Source organism: Phodopus roborovskii, unplaced genomic scaffold (assembly GCF_943737965.1).
Source record: "Phodopus roborovskii unplaced genomic scaffold, PHOROB, whole genome shotgun sequence".
Classification (NCBI taxonomy): Eukaryota; Metazoa; Chordata; class Mammalia; order Rodentia; family Cricetidae; genus Phodopus; species Phodopus roborovskii.
This window is the reverse complement of record NW_026126682.1, coordinates 4,715,019-4,734,481: the sequence shown is the minus strand read 5'-3', so window position 1 is coordinate 4,734,481 and position 19,463 is coordinate 4,715,019. Positions and strand designations below refer to the sequence as shown.

The 19,463-nt window shown below is 39.1% G+C and overlaps 1 protein-coding gene across 18 annotated transcripts in view; it reads right to left on the bottom strand.

The window, feature by feature from the left end:
• Adam22 (ADAM metallopeptidase domain 22) overlaps positions 1-19,463 on the bottom strand; it is a 207,373-nt gene that overhangs the window by 50,285 nt on the left and 137,625 nt on the right. For all 18 annotated transcript variants that reach the window (XM_051174550.1, XM_051174551.1, XM_051174553.1 and 15 more), the window contains exons 6-14: positions 16,331-16,394; positions 14,929-14,998; positions 9,916-9,986; positions 7,141-7,215; positions 5,746-5,817; positions 4,868-5,034; positions 3,463-3,547; positions 2,271-2,361; positions 1,060-1,111 (exon numbers count right to left, since the gene is read on the bottom strand). In XM_051174550.1, coding sequence (XP_051030507.1) covers positions 1,060-1,111; positions 2,271-2,361; positions 3,463-3,547; positions 4,868-5,034; positions 5,746-5,817; positions 7,141-7,215; positions 9,916-9,986; positions 14,929-14,998; positions 16,331-16,394 — 747 coding nt within the window. The remainder of the gene's footprint in view (positions 1-1,059; positions 1,112-2,270; positions 2,362-3,462; positions 3,548-4,867; positions 5,035-5,745; positions 5,818-7,140; positions 7,216-9,915; positions 9,987-14,928; positions 14,999-16,330; positions 16,395-19,463) is intronic.

Below are 19,463 nucleotides of genomic sequence, written 5' to 3'. Positions count from 1 at the left end.
AACATTAAAGTAAGAAATTTGAACCTTACTCGTTTTCACTTGTTTTTTGAGACAGTTGCATGTATATTTGGTTGGCATCCAGCTCACAAAATAGCAGAGGATGACCTTTAACTACCTATCCTCCTGCTCCCACTTTCCAAATTCTGGGATTACAGGTATGTATTACTACACCTGGCAGACATTTATTTTTTCAGACAGTTGAGATTCACAAAAGTGCTGGGAAGCACATTGGTATTTAGGAAACAAATGTTGCAAATTGATGGCACGGGTTAATCTGACAAAATTCAAGGTGGCTGCCTTGCTGAGGATGAAGGGCATGTCTCCCTTTGGAAAGCCAGGATACGAGTGTGTACCATTTTCTTCTCTACAGCCCATTGAGGCTACTGGAAGCAGGAGTAAAACATAAAGCCTGAGAGAAGCCTGGGTGTGTGGAATGATACTGAAATAATAATAGCAGAAGAAAAGCAAACTATAAATCAGGGCAGAGTAGTAAGTCTTGAACCAAATGAATGGTTCTAACAATTTATTTAGAAAAAAAAAAAAGACAAGAGTTGAAGTCTGACTGTGTGAAGAAGACAGGACTGTATAAAAAATGAAAATCAGATAAATCTTCATTTTTCTCCCCAACCTTGTGTTCAACAACACTGCACTATGAAGCCATCCCACCACCATCATCACTGTGGACCTGAGAAAGCTACAAATACAGGCTGCACTGTTTTGGTTTCATTTTGAGAGTCAGTTTAGCAGTTGAGCTGAAGGAGATAAAAGAAAGGGGATTTAGCAAGCAGACCTAACAGAAGAAGAAAGTTGTTACATCATTATAATTCTGCCTACACCTAAGACTGAAAAAAGTTCCTAGGGTCCTCTCATTCACTTCCAGTACTTTTGTTCTGTTTTGTCTTAAATAAGAGGTCATTTTGTTAAAAAAAATTTTTACATGCAGGCCCATCAAGAACATTTCTCTTTTGTTTTTTTTGTTTGTTTTTGTTTTTTTTATAAATGCCTGTAGTGAGTGCACTAAGTTACAGAGTGTCACATTCTGAAGTAGAGGTGGCTCACCCGGTGTCCCCCATCACACATCCAGACCACGTGTCCTCACATTTACACTCACCTAAAAGAAAACGGAGGCACCACCAGTTACAGACTGAATGCATGGAGGTAGCTTCTGCTGTATCTTAACTCTGCGTTCAAAACACTGCTTTCTAACCCTACTTACACTAAAAGCTTTGGCTGCAATGGATAAAAGACAAAATGATCCCATGTGGGTCACATACATTGCCCCAACGCTTCACAAATGGTCATATTTTTAGACCACCCACTTTAAATAGCTACATGAAAGACAGTGGCACCCAGTGGCTTCCCAGCTTCACCAGCTTGAGAGGAATACTACTATGTCTTCCTGCTCCCAAAATCCCTGGTGCTGAGGCCTCTGGTAGAAGGCAGTAGAGAATTCCGATTGTTTAAGCAGAAAGTTCCCAGAATCAGAGACTGCCTGACTTGAAAATCCTAATTTGTCCCTTAGTACACATCTAATCCTGAAGACAGTATCCTTTTATGATCTAGTCACTTCATCTATAAAGTGGGACTGAGAACAGGCATCCTGTAGGATCATCCTGAATCTCAGATGACTAGTGGATATCTGTAATACAGCATTCCATCACCCAGGAAATAATAGCTCTCCATACATGGTATTCTTATTACAAGTATCCATATTTATAATATTTGTCATTAAACTAATTAAGTGAATACAGTTATAATGAAGTTATTACCTCAAATACACAGTATGAGACCATTCACAGAGAAGTGCCTTTATCTACTTTGGAAATTTGTTTTTCATGGATGCTACTGTAGTTGATCTAAACTTTCCTAGGCCCTTCATCAGGTCTGCTCTCAACAAGGAAATTCTGTGTTTTGGGTCATAGGCAGAGATGCATTAAATAAACCATAGTACAATATGATCTGAGTCCCAAACAACCTAGAATTCTCCACAAGCAAATTTCAGATTCCAAAATTTGTCCCTTATTGGATTAAATCCAGCTTTGCCTTTATCAGCACACAGTTTCACTATTCATTTTACATGGGAATTTTTCACATAAGAAGTAAATATTCCCTTCATTACTTTGGAAATTTTGTAGCATGTTTGCATATCTTGCTGTACCTCCCACAATCCTGGTCAAGCAACTGAATTAAAAAGAATCTCATTCTACAAAATATTTAACAGGGTGTCTATCTTAATAAATACAACTAATTCACACAGGACTAAAACTTACCACTTGCTAATTTTCTCTTGTCGGAGATTATGCCAATATTGTGAGCTAATGACTGAGCAAGTGTTACTGCCATCAAATCAGTTTTCCCAAACTGAAAAAAAAAACCAAAGTAAATGTAAGTGAACATTGTTTTCCATTTAGATAGTCTAGAGAAAATGGTAGGGAACGATTGAAAACAAATCATTCCTAAGTATTTTCTTCCCTTTTTTGTGTGTTATGTTTTTGAAACTGGGCCTCTCTACATTGCCTAAGCTTACCTCTAACTCATAGTGATCCACCTGCCTCAGTCTTCTTGTTGCTGGGATTATAGGCCTGCACTATCATGCCCCTAAATATTTTCTCTAGCTGAGTAGAAGCATCCTGTAGCTAGTACTGAACACACATTTGGGATGAAGTAGTAGGAAACTAATTCACGTGTGACTAAGTCTTAGAAGAAATGTTATGAGCCAGCAAAGCATTCATTTTGTAGTTTGGAAACTTAAATATAATTCTGAATCAAAATTTCATCTGATAACATCCCCGAAAAACTTAAGGATTCTATACAATGAGCCAGTCTTTGGATAATACATAATAAAGCTAAGTGTGTCAAATCAGCTAGAACTAGTTTTCCTCCCAAGTGGAACAGAAAGCACCTGTAGCAAACATAATGATAGTCAGGAAGTGAGGATGGTCTGTGGTCAACAGGATCTTTAACTTTCCAATATGTGGCCTTCCAAAGACTGCAGCACTTTTCTTACATTGTTTCCAATGTAAGAGTGAGCCCTTCTCTAGGAAACCCGCCACTTTTTCAGTCTCCCCAAATTTGTCAAATATGACCAAAGAAGACAACATCCAGTGGGTTTGTGAGGTGGCCAGCCAGTGTTCTGGGGGTTACTCAATGTGGAGAAATCCTCATTCAAGAATGTTAACACTTGGGCTTTATTCTTATTGTCAATGAAGTTAATGTTCAGAGTCTCTCTATATGAATGGCTTAATCTGGAAATCATTCTATGTAGAACATTAGCTCAGCCATCAGATAATTTATTTTATTCCTCCCTTATCTGTCATCTGGGCAACACGGGAACTATATTGATGACTGATAAAGCAACCTAGCAGCTGGAGACTTCGAACTACTGAAAAATTACTTCTGAGGTATTAGGAAAGCGTTTTCAGCCATCATACCACTTTGTATTGCACAGATGTTCACACCTACTTCATTCACGCCTCCTCCTCTCAGCAGCGAGCAAATCCCACCAATATAAGCTGCACCGCTTCGGCTACTCTCAAATTGACTTCCCCTTTTAGAAAAGAAAATGAAAAATGCTTACTGTTCACAGTTCAAACAGCCAAGCCCCTCTTGTTGTTAATTTAGTACATTTATTTTTCTCAGTGCATACAATACATTTTCCAGGTAAAGAAGGAATGTGAAAATGATTTACACGCATGATCAAAGGGAAAGGTTTGTTTCTGAGGGTTGCTTTCCCAAGTGATCAATGCCTAGCTTGTATGGAAATGCATCGCTAGAAATCAATTGAAGATATGATGTTCTCTGAGAATACACAAAAATCACTTTCTTAGAGATTTAGCCCAAATAAATGACTTAATACAATTAATGATAAAGTATCAGACATTCCTGGAAAAGTATCATGTTCAATAAAAGCAAAGGCTGGGAAAATCTTCAACTTAAAGGAGACTACAAAGACAAAAACTGAACACACTGTGTAGCACTGTACTGAATGTTCAAAGAGAGGACTGTAGCTACAGAAGGGCATTAAGGAAACTGATGAAGTCTGAACACAGACTAGACCAAACAGAAACTACGAACTGTGAAAGAATATCACACGGTGTTAAACATTGTTTTTTAAAAAAAGATTTACTTTTTTTATTTAAAAATAATTTAAAGAATGTTTTATTTTTAAAAGAATGTCTTTATTTTTCAGTGACCACACTGAATGACTCAAGTATTTAGTAGTAAATGCAAACTGGTTGTCTCTAATTCATTCTTGAGCAAGAAGTGAGAAAAAAAAATGCAAGTCTTGAATTTGGGTAAAGTGCATAGGTAATTTCCTTATGGAATTCTGACATCTATTCTCTAAATTTGAAATTAGATAAAAATGAAAAATAACACCCAAAATGCATTTTTCACATCTACTCACAACTGTCCTCAACAGCTCTGGTTTTAGATAAGGCCTTAAAATTCTATAGCATACAGTGTGCTGTTTTATCTAACATGTGCATCACTGAAAGGAAGAACCCAAGAGTTAGAAACTGACAACAAATTCCAGAAACTTGCTCAGAACTCAAACCAGAGAGAGCAGTGGCATTAAAAAGTGCCGATTTTAAAAAATATAAGGAATTGCTTGGAATTCTCTGTATGGACTAACAGCATATTTAATGAGCAGATGCTATGACAACACATTAGAAAAATAATAAAATAGACATGCAATAATAACTTGGGCCACTTAAACCTCATGAAAATTTCAAACGATCTACATTTAAGAACGTCTTCCAAATGCACAGCCACATGACACAATAATTGTATTGTACATTTCAGTCAGAAAGAAGAGAGCATTCAATGTGGAACCAGGAAAAGTAAAAGTAGTTAAAAAGTTACATACGAGAAAAGATGGACTGCATCACTCTTCTCTTTGATAAAATCCCTTCTGTATTTCATAAACTCACGGAGGGTGATCAGTGGGTTCTCAGAGATGGCGAACTTGTTGTCAGCAGCCCACGTTTCCATGGCAACCAATACTATCCTAGTCTTAAGTTGGTCTTTGTAGATCTAGGACATTAATGAAATGAACACATCTCTACACTCATGGTAAAGTCAGTTTATGAAGCACTACAAAGTTCCATTTCTGGAAATGACTTTGCTTTAATTAAAGAAACAACTGTTTCCTAATTTGAATACACTTCCCTTAAAGAACAAAGAATCAAACTATTTGCCAAAGAAAACCTACTGAACAAAGCAAATTTTACAAACGAGGTTTTCTTTTGACAAATACTTATGCTTGACACAAGGCTTTCCCCAAGTCCATTTTTGGTATTCAAGATGAATAATTTATGAACTCTTGAGTTTCTGTAACAAAAAAGGCAGAACAATAAAGGTTCTCTAAGGAGGGGACTGCTACACAACCTGCATGGTGTTGAGGAAAACTTAGACAGAATTCCTTGGGAGCTTAGCCAATCAGAGTTTGGCCACAGTGCTGAGCGTTTCTGAAGAGGCACAGTCCCCACACTGTCCCTGTGCTGATGTACACTGTGAGCATCTTTGCTAAAGTCTGTGGGTCTAGCTCTGTCTTTTATGGTGGGAAACATATAAGAAAAAAAAAATGCATGCATATCTTTGGCCAGCCCGCCCTCCCAGACAAGAAAGGTCACCAGGTCTCTGAGGTCATGCTGGCTAAAGTGTAACTTTAGGAATGTGAATATAAGCACTCTATTACCCATCTACCAGCAATAAGGGGAAATGCTTAAGAGGGTCAGTACTCACCATATCAGCCATGTTCACCACAGACTTTGCATAGGTATTTGTATGTACAACGGAAAGCCGATGCTTTTTAAACTGAAAGCAACAGACAACAGTGAAGGGGGTTTAAAGCCACCAGGACATAATCATCTTAGGACAGAAAACAAAGTATCAGAAGAAATTCCTAAGGCTTTATGTCAAAAACCCTCAGGGTAGAGCCTTGTTCTTATCTACCCTAAAGCCCGAAAGCTGGGGACTGAAGGTAAAGATGACTTGATCTCATCTGAGAGACAAAGTTCAGTAAGTGTCACATCAAAGAGCTAGAGTGCAACATATTATATAGAAGCTTGGTGCACACCAGGTTCTAGGTTCATCCCTACCACACTCCTTCCCCAATATTTAAAATAGAAGCCACTCCATCCACTGCCCAGGTTCACTTTGCGGGGTTGTTCATTTGAAAGCTGTTATGAACTGTAAGACATACAAAGTGAGATAGGACCAAAGGCAGTCAATGTGGATATGTCTACACGTGCGGAACTTTACAAGTTCCTCATGGCTCTGGGGTAAGAAGAATACCTAAGATACAAATCACAAGGAGATGGTTCAGAGTAAATATAGGTCACATGTTTGTTTTGCTTGGCCTCAGTGGTATTCTGAAAGGCTTTAATCACATAAATCCAAAGCACTGAGGGGAGGCTGTGGATACTGAGCCCATGCTCCTGGAAACAAACTCTTATCCATGTTCCTGGGAACACCCCTAGTGAAATACATTGGGTCCCCAAAAAAAGTCACAAAAATAGTAGAAATGGGATGGATGAGGAAAGAAGGTACTTAGCAGGACTGGGAGAGAGCGAACAGGGAAGATAATAAGAGAAGATAATGGGGAGATGAAGAGGTGGCTATGGTCACAATGCATTACAGGCACATGAAAATATCCTAACAAGCACATTAATATATGTATAGCTAATATATAAAAATATCTTTAAAAAGACATATTTTTGGATCCTCATGACAATTGCCGGTTACTTCCACCTAAGCATGTTTTCTATTTATACGTCGTTCCTGGTCAAAAATATGCTTGGTTGGCTTCCCTCTTCTCTAAAGCTCCTGTCCTCTTTATGTGACTGCTTGTCACATGTGGTAGACCTCTATATAGGCTGTGTGTGGTGGTAGAACTCTATTTAGGTAGCCAAGTGGGCAGTTGCCAATACTTATAGCCTGTTTGCCATGAGTGCTTTAATCTTAAAATCTAACAAAATTGTGTTCAAGCTTCCAAAAGTGGTGTGTGTGTGTGTGTGTTTACACAAATGGCTTTTCCAAGTCAAAACTTGATGAGGTTTGTGTTTCTTTTAAACACAGTGTTTACACAACAGCTAGGTGCAAGAAGGATAGAAGGAAAGGGGGGGGGGCAAATCTTACCATGATATGATCATTCACAATCATCAGTTCGATGTATTTAGTTTCCTCTTCTACATTACGGGGAAATCGAAGAAGCTATAGCACAGTGGGGGGAAAAAAAACAAAAAAGAAAAAAGACAAAACATCTAAACTAAGTTGCAAAAACTAAAAGCATGAAAGAAATCAATAGAACAAAATTTTCCTTTTTTCTTCAGCATTAACTTTTAAAATGTCATCAATTTAGTTTTTAAGTAGATAAAATGTATGGTTTGAAAAAATCAATAAGGAATAAAAATCAAGGATGGAATTGTTCTCTTGCCTCTTCTTCCACGAGATACAGCAAATTACAATTTTTTTCATCAAAATGTTTAGACAAAAACAATTAAATATGGATATATGCTTCATAACTTACATATTCCATGCTTGTCTTCATCAAAGCAGTGGCATGGAAAGCAATACAAGCAGAACATTGAAAGTGAGGGGACCAGCACTTTCCTGAGTCATCTCCAAGTCTAGGAGTGGCATGACTTTTCTCTGGTGTGGTTCATAAGATCCCCACAAGCTACAAGGGTATGGCCAGCATAATGGTGAGGGTCCCACACAGTCTTGGAAGATTTTCACCTGCCACATCTCTCTGCTCAAAAACAAATTCTCCTCACTCTCAAAACCACAATCCATCAATATTATAGGCAAAATTACCAGGGCAGCCATCCCTTCTGCCCAGCCATCACCCAGTCATTAAATTGACTTTTCTTTGATGTCATGGTTCAATTGAGGAAACCCCCCACCCACCCAGTAAATCTTGTTCACTTACCCAAGGACTATTTCTGTGATGGGGGCACACCATCAAATCAAACTAGAATCAATACATGTATTTTTGAGTGCTACATTTTAAACAAACTAAAAATATACTGCCTCATAGATTTTTGTCTCTTTCTAAATATATTCTCTAGTCTTTAAAACAAAAAAGAGACTCTTAAAATACTAATTTCATAGAGAATAATGGATTTTATTTTTGTATTTAAAACCCAAACAGGAAAACTAAATTACTACCCAATGACAATAACCTTCAAAAGAAAAAAAAAGTTCCTACTAGGACAACAAGATCGCCCTTGCTAACCTAACTGCTAACCTTGGGCTTCCTAGTCAATCGAGAAGACTTGGCAATGCCTGGGACTTGCATTTGCACACAGTATCACACTAACTCAACTTTATGACTTCGTAAAGAAGCCAATGACAAGATGTCAAAGTGCTTTTGAAAGAACTCCAAGGCAAGTGTTAGTAGGATATTTCTCCTACTCTCTCAGGTCAGAATTTATAACAATAAGCAACTTTGTAAATGAAATCTTCATGGAAATTATTTTTACCTTCATTTAACTTAAGACATCCATATGTCTGTGTCTAAAGAATGTATTTCAAGTTTGTGGTAGTGGCTTGTTGAACACACTGGATTCTGAGGAGTGGTTCAGGGAGTGTATATGGCTAGAGATACCTGTGGGACCAGACTTTCTATGAGAATCCCAGCTCCTGTTTGAGACGTGTGTATCCTGTCCTTATCAGTAATAGGGATCATAACACTACCTTCTTCATAAGGATAGCATGAGGAACAAAAGTTTTAACATACAGTTAGAGTTAAAATTCTTGTAAAATGGAGTGTACATGCCGAGTTTTCAACAAATATTAGCAACTATAATTCACATAAAAATCTGTCTAAAACTATATTCTATTTTACCAGACATGGAAGCCTATGCCTATAATCCCAGCACTAGGGAGACTAGGGCAGGAAGAATGCTGTTAATTTGAAGCCACTCTGGGCCACAGAGTGAGATCAAGTCAAACAAAAGGAAGCAAAACAGTACCATGTAAAGGTAATGGAAACATGGCCCTGAGGAATAGTTACTGGAAAGGCTGAAGTAGAAAGGCCACAAGTTCTACACCTGACTATAGAGCAATCTCAAGTCCATATTGGACAACATACACAGACTCTGTTTCTAAAAGGGCCATGTATAATAGCTCAGTGGAAGAACATGTTCTTGGCATGTGAGCATTGCTAAGTTCAATCCTGGTCAATGATGAGATGCTAACATGTGTATGAAGAACAAGCTCATGCATAGTGAGTATTGCTCTGTTCCCTCTATAAAACAAGTACTTCACACACCTTTAGCAGATTCACTTTAATCCCCATGTATTTCATTCCCCAGGTACTTCTCAAGCTACATGCACACATATGCTCCCACAAACCACCATCACCATGATTGTGGTGGGTTGATTCTAACAGCAGATGTATATTCTAGGCTATTTGTCAACTGTGTGACACAGGACAAGCCATCATCAGATGTGGGAGCCCTGTGAAAGAACAGCCCCTGCCCCTGTGGCTTAAGGTACCTTAAGGACAGTTGCTATTTACATAATGTCCAGCTGAACAGTCCTAAAGCTATGTCCTCATTTATATACTAAATCCAAGGCAGTTCAAGTGAGAAAAGGGCATTCTGTGGCTTCAAAGCCTGTCAAGAATAGCGAAGACCCCATGATGTGGTTCATATCTGAGCAAGAGCAGAGACTCAATGATCCATGGAAATGAGGACTCCATATTCCTCCATCATCTCGTCACTACTTCTAAAATAGTGCATCCAGTTGCTGCTTTCATGCAGCTGCAACCTGCTCTGTTTACCCACCCCCCACAAATGACTGCACTGCCTGTCCCCTCCCCCCCCAGCCCAGACACTGAATGTAAACTCAAATGATCACTGGTTGCCAAGTATTCTAAATATCATGCAAACACCTGAAAACACATACCTGCCGTTTACTCCGCTTTAGTCTCGGCTTCAAAATAAATTTTGGTGGAGTAACATTGACTCGTTGAAATTCTACAAAGAAATGAAAACAAAGTGCATTTTCCAGACTTCTTTAAAAGAAGGAAAAAATTCACTAATTTTTGTAGTGAGATATTCACTCTGTCCACACCTGTTGAACTGACCACACCCATTGGGGGTGAGGACAGGGGCAGACATGACCTGGGGGAACTAGGTCTGAGGTAGGGGACCCCAGAGTGGGACAGAGACAAAAAGCATCCAGAGGCATCCTTGGGACCAGGAACCTGCTGGCGTTCATCTGTCTCTGTTGTAAGTTATTTCTCCCTGAGTAAGCATCTATGCAGCCTGTTTTTCCCAATTCTTATTATTCCATGATCAGTTTTTCTTTTTACTTAGTGAGTATATGAAAATTAAGTAATTATGTTGTATTAACCTTAAATAAGTATTTAATGGGAAATGCAATACACAAAAGCTCAAGCACACCTGTCCTAATTCATGTCATGTTTTTCAGAGTTATCCTATGAACACCAACACATTCCTTATTTAAAACCTGCTGAGTAGCCAACCTGATCGTCACTTCCATCACTAACCTTCTCCAGGAGCAGCAAAATAAAGAGGAGAAATGGAAGCAAATACAACTCATTCTTACCATGACCTATCAGGGAATCAATACAGGACACACAAAATTTGACCATTTGTTTCCAGTTCATGGACATTATCTTCCTGATACAAAATTTGTCTATGGCCTTGTTTGCTGTTACGGGGCAATGGGACAATCTGAGTCCCTCCCAATATGTAGTTAAGAATCATGCACCAACTGTTCATGGATATAGATAAATTTATCTCTGAGTTTTAGGTTAGTTGTAAGGGAGGACATTCTACAGAGTGATGCAAGTGATGTAAGTGAATGGAACTAAAAAAAATCATCCCAAGTGAGGTAACCCAGACCCAGAAAAGCAAATGCGGTATGTACTCACTCGTAAGTGGACATTAGCTGTAAAGTGATTGGTCCCACATGTATGAGTATTGAGCAGTACAAATTGAACTTGCTGGGTTATAATTTTACAGAAGTAGCTGGGAGAGAGAATAGGAAGGGGGAAAGATCTGGGAGGAGTTAAGTTGAGGGTTGGGGGATGAATGTGATCAAAATACATTATATGCATGTATGAAATGCTCAAAGAATTATTACAAAACATCTTAGAAACATTAATACCAGAAAGGTAACATTAGGACAATAAATATCTCAGTAAAAAGGAATCACAGTAAATAATGATAAAGGATCAGTTCACCAAAAGCACCTAGCTCTTCTGCCAATCTCCCATGACTGTGTTTAGCTGGGAGTCTCTCCTATAGATCCTTCAGCAGCAGCTACAACTCCAGCTTACAGTTACTCTACAACAGCAACAGGCACCCAGGAAAGCCACATTCGAGCCTGATTCTCAGGAACTGTGAGATAGTAAATATTTATGCATAGCAACCTCTGTTGAAAATGGCAAACAGAAATTGTAAATGTCTTCCATATATATTTTTGTCTTTTGTGACTCAGTATATCTAGAAAGGGCTGAGAATTCATTTTGTTTTGTTTTGCTAGGGACTAAACCAGGCCCTCATGCAAAACGAACAACAAACCCTAAATATATGAGGGAACAGATATGCCATTCCCATGGATTGGAAGACTCACTACCCAGCTGTTTTCCCATAGTTAATCTAAACATTCAATATGGTCTAATTAGAATCTAACAGGAAGTTCAGAAACTGACAAGTTTGTTCTAAAACATATATGAAAATGCAAAGGACCTAGAAGACCTAAATAAATTGGAAAAAGGACAAAACTGAAGGATATATGTTCCCTGATTTCAAAATACACGATAAAGCCACAGCAAGCAAAAAAGTAGACATGGGTGGCTAAATGAGCAGAGTCAAAGCAAGAAATGCTTCAAAACCCATGTTAATACTTAATGGCAATCCAAATAATTCAGTGCTAGTAATATATCTATCTGACAAAAGCCTCATATCAAGGCTATGTAATCATTTTTTAAACTTTTGGCTAAAACCAAATGCAAAATATGTAAGTAAATCCTTCTACAATGCAACAACTGATGATGAGTAAGCATACATCCATATCGCCAGTCACAAAACCATCAGATGAAAGCTCAATGGCATAGCACCGTGCACACTAGAATGGTTAACATCCACTATATCACAGAGATTCCTCAGTATCTGGTGCTCAAGTTTTAGAGTAATTACTGTTGCCATGTGGTGCTTATATGAGAGCAGAATGACATAAGCCTTCTGAAGAAGACATTCAACAACTTCTCATAGAACAATGCTTTTCGAAGTAGAATCTTTGCATCAGTAAAATGGGCATCACCTGGGGACATGCTGGAAACATAAAGTCTCAAAACCGAGGCCTGAAAGCGCTGGGATGAGGCCAGCAATGTATGGCTGGCTACCAGCTTGCCAGTTCTTTTGACTGAAGTTTTATTACACTGATCCCAAGCTAAACATATGCCTTCCAAGCTCATCCTTGGGGAGTTACTAGGAGAAACAAAAACATGTCTGAGGGAGGGAAAGGGGGATGGATAGAAAAAATAAATACAAATAAAGAAAAAAGAAATGAATGGAGGGAGGGAAAGGGGGATAAAAAGAAAAAATAAAAGACTACAGGAGTGTTCATGGTTGCTTATTGATAACAGCCTCAAACTGGGTAAACCCGAATACCCATCGGCATAATTAGTAAGAATTATAGGGCATTCATACCTCAGAATACACTCAATAATAAATTCAATAAATGATTGCTACTTTTGACAAACATCACAGGCATATGCTAGGCAAAAAAAAAAAAACGACCTATATACGATACATATGTTTAAAGTCCTACGAAAGACAAGGCTAGTCAAAAGGGAAAATAGGCAGAAAATAGATTGTAGAAACAGAAGATAAGGAGCACAAGGAAGTGACTCAAAATAAAAACATGGTATCTCAGTGAGTCACACACAGGGTTCATGTTTCCTGCATATCAGTTTCTAACGTGTCCACAAGCCCACTGAAAACAAGATTTTTTTTCCCTCCAAAATGTGTTCTAAGGAACACTTGTCTTGAAAGATGTCATCTAAAATAAAATAAAAGGTTCTATAACCAAACAAGTTGGCAAATGTTGATTATATTATTATTTCTATCTCTAGGAAATAGGTGGTAGTGGTGACCTATAAACCTGTTCAATTTCATTGAATCTAAAATGAAATTTTTTAAAAAAACTTACTTCTATCTCTTTTTTCTTCTAGTTTGTTACAGTAAAATATCTCGAAAGACAACACCACTCTTCAAACTGGCAGTGGCAACTGCTGACTGAAAAACTAGAAACAGGCCAAACAAAGAATCAGAACTGCAACCCCACCACTCAGGAGGCTAAACAGGAAGACCACTGCAAGCTTGAGACCAGGGCGACTAAAAGTGGACCCTCTCAGGAAGACAGACAGAGAGAGAGAGAGAGAGAGGGAGGGAGAGAGGGAGAGAGGGAGGGAGGGAGGGAGGGAGGGAGGGAGGGAAGAAAAGGGAGGGAGCCAAGTCACTGACATCATTATTTCTGAAAAAGAACCCTGAACAAATATAAAATAATAAAATTGTAAGGTTACATGGTATCACTTCTACATTGAAGTCTTTGGTGGGAAATTTTTCTTACTTTAAATATTAATCAATCCCAATTGCTTCCAGTAAGATCTATTACACTGTAGTTTTACTCTCACACAGTCATTCATGATTAATTTTGTTCCCATAACTGGCATTTTAAGAGTTTCATAAAGTTCGTGAAAGGACAGTGGGAAACTGTAGAATAGCAGTGCCCATGTTTACCCACAGGCTTTCCTAACAGTGGATTCTCTGTCAAATTGTATTATTTTGTATGTGTGCAGTGGCTGGGGGCACACACGTGCCAGGCCTCATATGGACCCTGTTCTCTCCAGCTGTCATGTGGGCTCTGGGGATGGAAGCGAGTCATTAGGCTTGTATGGTAAGTGCCATTACCCACTGGGCAAGGTCACTGACCTCCAAAGTAGTGAATTCCATCAAACAGGACCTCCCACCTAGTCATCAAAGTAGGGGAACTACAGAGGCCAATCAGTTACGACTTCATCCAGAGAGAAAGGGGCATTAGAATTTAGCATTCACTTCATTCTCTCACAAGATGATATAAGCTATTAATTGCTTTTCTAATGGTAGTTTTGGATTTGCTTTAGGCTGGCAATGTTATGTCTTCCTGTGAGTGACTCAGCAATCTTTTAAAGTGTTGTGATCCCTGTCCTTTAGTACTTGTGGAACCCTGGCAAACCTTGTTTCTTTGCCTTCAAAAGGAGTTATATTAACATACAAAGCTGTTGCAAAACTGATGTTAACTAAAAGAAGCTAAAGACAAATGCCCACTGCACAATCAACATTCCATGAGCATGGGATTCTAGCACTGAGGTCAGCTGCACTGGTCACATGACATGTGGATATACCTCTGCAATCAACATTTACAGCAATTAAGCCATAAACATAAATGAGAGGAAAATATGTGCCAATTTCACAAGTGGCAAACAATTATATAAAAGGTTAAATTATAGCCTTTTGCTTAAAATGCTAGAGAAAACACACACACACACACACACACACACACACGGGGAGATGATTCATGCCCGTGTTCACAAAACCATCATTTCACAAGGACGGATTTTTACATTGTTTATCATTTTTACTCTAAAATTACTTCTCATCCCTAACCCTGAGTCCGAATTTCTTAAATGTTCCTTCTGTGTGCTTAGGCCATATTTTTCTGAATTCCTCAACTGTAAACAAGAAGTCAACTTGTGTTTTATTCTGTCCTTTGGTGCAACTTGACAGTCCCTCTAAAATGTCATGAGCAATTGGCAAGTATTATTTAGCCTATATATTGGCTCGAAAGTAGTAACCAAATTACTGGGTTGAAGTTTAAAAGCTGTTCCCGATATGAATACCATACCAGTTGGAAGGTCATCCGAGGGAAATTCAAACAGTCTGGATCTGTAAACCGAGTGAAAATGAGACTCCCCCTGAAATAACACAAAGGGCAGAGATTGAGTATATGGAAAGCAAGCACTTCTGCTTCAGGCAATCATGGCTGGAGAATTGAGGATTACACGTTCCCAGGTCTTTAAGGGAACATGAGCTACTACACAGCCCCACTCTGTAATGCATTTTTCCAGAACTACAGCAACAAATTGCAACCAAAAAGCCTCACAGGCAGAGGAGCCAAAGCTGCAGTAATGGAAAATAAACGAATGGACCGACCTCCCCAAGGGAAGGTAAGACGTCTCAGAAAATGGGTTAATGACTGCTCATCTCCTGGATCCTTGCCCTCTACTTTGAGAGCCAAATAGCTAAGATAGGCAGTGACCAAAGCTACCAATTTTCCTGGTGACTAAAAGCAAGATGACAGACACAAGCGAAGCCCAGAATCCTGACATAGAAAGTTCTAGACAGCAGGAGATAATGCAACACTTTTTCTTCTAAAAAAAAAAATATTAAGCATCCAAATGATTTCATCTGGCTTCATCTAAGTGCCAAAGAATTAGAATGTCATCATATATAAGTTAAACACAATCTCTAAAAAAGGCAGTGTCTTGCAAAGTGATGCTGCCTTTAGTAGGTACTCAGAGAACAGTCATATGGTTTCCCAAACAGGTTGTTCAAGAGGTTAAAAAAATGTGCATTACTGGAAATTACCTCTATAAATGCTTGACCTACATTGCATGAAACATGAAGTTCATTTGTTTATGCAAAGCAAGAATTGAAAACTATATTGTTTCCCCATAGTCTTTAATAGAGTGGTCATAGCCAAAGAGCAACAAAGGCCATTGTAGTCTATAATGTTAACTCAATCCTTTCCTAACTTGTAGCAAATAAATGTTCCAAGAAATACATCAGGAAGGCAACCAGCTACCAGCCATGGCAAGAGCCCTCACAGGACACCAATCCTACTGCCACCTCGATTTTTAATGTCACAGCCTACAGAACTGTGAGAAAATACTTTGTTGCATAAGACACACAGTCATGATATTTGGTGTAGTTGTCTAAACTAAGGTACATCGTGTGACAGCGAGAAGTGGTGGTATCAACACACTTCAGGGAAAGTATTCCCAACATAAGAGAAGAAAGCCAAGAAAAATAAATATTAAAAACTGTGTGCTTGACTTACTCAATATTGTGTGTGTACATACGTGTGCATGTGTACATGTATGCTTAAGTGTGAGTGAGTGTGTGTGTGTGTGTGTGTTGTCCTGATCCTAACAATACAAAAATAAACAAAGGGTTGAAAGGGGAGGAAAGAAGAATAAAGGTCTTAGCACCAATGCTGACATTTGCATGACAAGCAGGGCACTTACTTGGGAGGTTTCATTTTCTTCTGGCTCAATGAGATATGTGTGATTCCCATCATAGAACATCCCACTGCCAAGTACAAGAACATAATTAGACATAACTATCAAGTCTCATCCAGAGCAAGGTCAATTTAGGCTCAGCATCACAGGACTGGTTACTTTCCATGTCTATTTCCCAGACCTACCCATCCTCAGCAGATAAATGGCACATTGCATAGGCTTAGCACACCACACACACACACACACACACACACACACACACACACAGACATGACACTTCTGTGAGGCAAAGTCCCCTTTCTCTGAATGCACCACACACACACACACACACACACACACACACACACCGCCAAAGGCAGAACCTTCCATCTTGTACTCCAAGCTCAAGACTGGATTCTCCAGCAGTTCCATTATTCTTAGAACATGGGATTCTGAGACTTACTATATAAAGGCTACCCTAGAGTATCTGTGAAAGTATAAGCCTCAAAGATTTCTAGGCTGGGACTCTGAAAGCTATATGTAAAACAAGTCCCATGCCACAGTGGCGGCATATTCCTTTAATCCTAGTGTGCGCTGTCAGTTCTGCCTCAAAAATTAAAACAAATCTCAGAAGCTAGAAGTGCTGACATAAGCTTGCAATCCCAAGAACTTGTAAGTGGCAGCAAGATCACACATTCAAGGCTGACCTGGGTAAATTCATAAGAGCTATTCAAAAATGAAATGTTGAAAAGAGCAGCAGGCAAGGATACAGCTTGGTGGTTGAATGTTCACCTAAAACACACGGCCATACATCACTGGGAAAAAAGAACAAACCCCTGCCTGATAACAAAAAGAACCTCTGTGATGCTGATGACACAGGCGCTGCCTGGAATCACCCTGAGAATGGTTTCCAACCACACACTGGAAGGTGCTTTGGTGATACGGTGAATGCATTTGAACAACTTGTCCTGAACTAAATCTTTGGACAACAGTAGGGAGAGAAACCATGACCATCTTCACGTACAGGAGAGACACTGAAGTGACCTTCCGAGATTCCACATCCCATGCAAGGAAGACAAGAAGCTATGTATTCTGGGTATATGAACTGATCGTCTGCAAACTGAGACCACCTCTATTCATACATTCAGCATGAACTGACAGAATCCCACAATGCACAGTTGCAGATGGAGGAGGTAGAGTAGTAGAGAACACAAACCAATTTTCTGTCGTTATGATGTTGAATTACATTTTAGGGAGAATACAAAAATAAGCACACAACGAGGAAGGAAATTTAAATTAGGAAAACATGGATTTTATGGTGGAAATCAAGCAGGTACAACTTAATAATTAGCACTAGCAGGCTGGGTGTGAGAGAGCTGAGCAAGAAGACTATTGGTTTCTCTTAGGAGTTCGGGGCAAGATTTCACAAGGAAGATCCCAGAACGAGAGGGGACAACACAGTAAGAGTAGTTGTCATGCAGGATTCTAAAGAGAGGAAATGTCTTCTCCCTGTTTTGTTTTGCTTGTTCATTGAGGTTGGCTCTAAATTAACAAAAATCTTTTTGCCTCTGCCTCCCAAGTGCTAAAATTGCAGATATGAGCCATTATGCTTGGTTCTCCCCTGTCTTCAAATATTCCCACCTACAGTGTTATAACACTCTACAGAACTGATTAGTAGAATGGGTTACTATAATATGCAAGAGAAAGAAGATAGTGGTGATAGCAGAAGTGGTGAGACCTGGCTAATTCTGCTCTCTCTCTCTTCTCTCTCTCTCTCTCTCTCTCTCTCTCTCTCTCTGTGTGTGTGTGTGTGTGTGTGTGTGTGTGTGTGTGTGTGGTCTGCATCTGTGTGTATGCATTTGCATGTATGCATTTCTTTTTGCTGTTGAAGATTGAACCTAGGGCCTCACAGGCTAAGCACACATTCTATCACTGAGCCACATGCCCAGTTTAGAATTTTTTTTGAAAGCAGAACCAAAAAGATTTGTTGGGAAGTTTGATGTGAACTTTGCCAGGAAAGAAAATTAACAAAGACTCTAAGGTTTTGACCTGAGCAGTATAAGACAGCATTGACATTAAAAACAAAATAACAATTACAGAAAGAACACAGTGGGCAGCCCCAGCAAGCAGATAGGAAGGAGGGCACAAATCAAGAGTGGCTTACGACCTCTTATACTGGAGAGGTCTATCTGTTATTTAGAAATCCTATAAAGGGGGTGCCTTAGTTGTTTTATTGCTATGAAGAGACACTATGACCAAGGCAACTTATACAAGAAAGCATTTAACTGGGACCTTGCCTACAGTTTCAGAGGGTTAGTCCTTGATCATCATGATGGGAGGCACAACTGGCATGCATTGCACTAGAGAAGTAGCTGAGAACTACATCTCTGCAGCAGGCACAGAGAAGGAGACTGGGGTTTTGAAACCTCAAAACCCGCCCCATGTGACACACCTCTTCCAACAAGGCCACACTTCCTCATCTCTTCTAAACAGTTCACCAACTAGAGGCTAACCATGCTAAGATATGAGCCTATGGGGGTCATTCTTATAACAACCTCCACAGGGAGTTTTGAAGTACATATGGCTTCATCTCCTGCTCAGGAAATGCCTGACACCCTCTGGTTGGATAAATACAGTGTTTCTACTGAGATTAGATGCCTGTGGTTCTACAAATAACCATCTCTAGTCAGGTAAGGATTGATTATATTATGAAATTGATTATATAATCAATATACCATTGATTATATTATGAAATCTATTTGTATCCCTGAGCTAAAATTACAAAGGTTTCCAGGTCTGCCTCTATCTAAATGCCTTCGTTCCTGCTAGAACACCTTCCACATGTCTTAAACTTTCATATATTCACAGAATAGCTAGTCCCACATCTGTACAGTTTTCAAAAGAAAATATATTTTCTGAATATGAATGACACTGAGTTTGGAATTTAAAGATAAAAAGATGTGGTATTAATGTATTCTTCTACTATTAGTGATATATATCTGTTTTGACAGATATTTTCTCTCTTATCACTGCTAAGAACTGGACTGATCTACTCAGGATACCATATAACCATTAACGTTTGCCAAAGTTCAGAAGGCAAGCAGATTGTTCTGTTTGAATACAGTATTACTACCTGTGATGGTTTTCATGAACTTGGCAC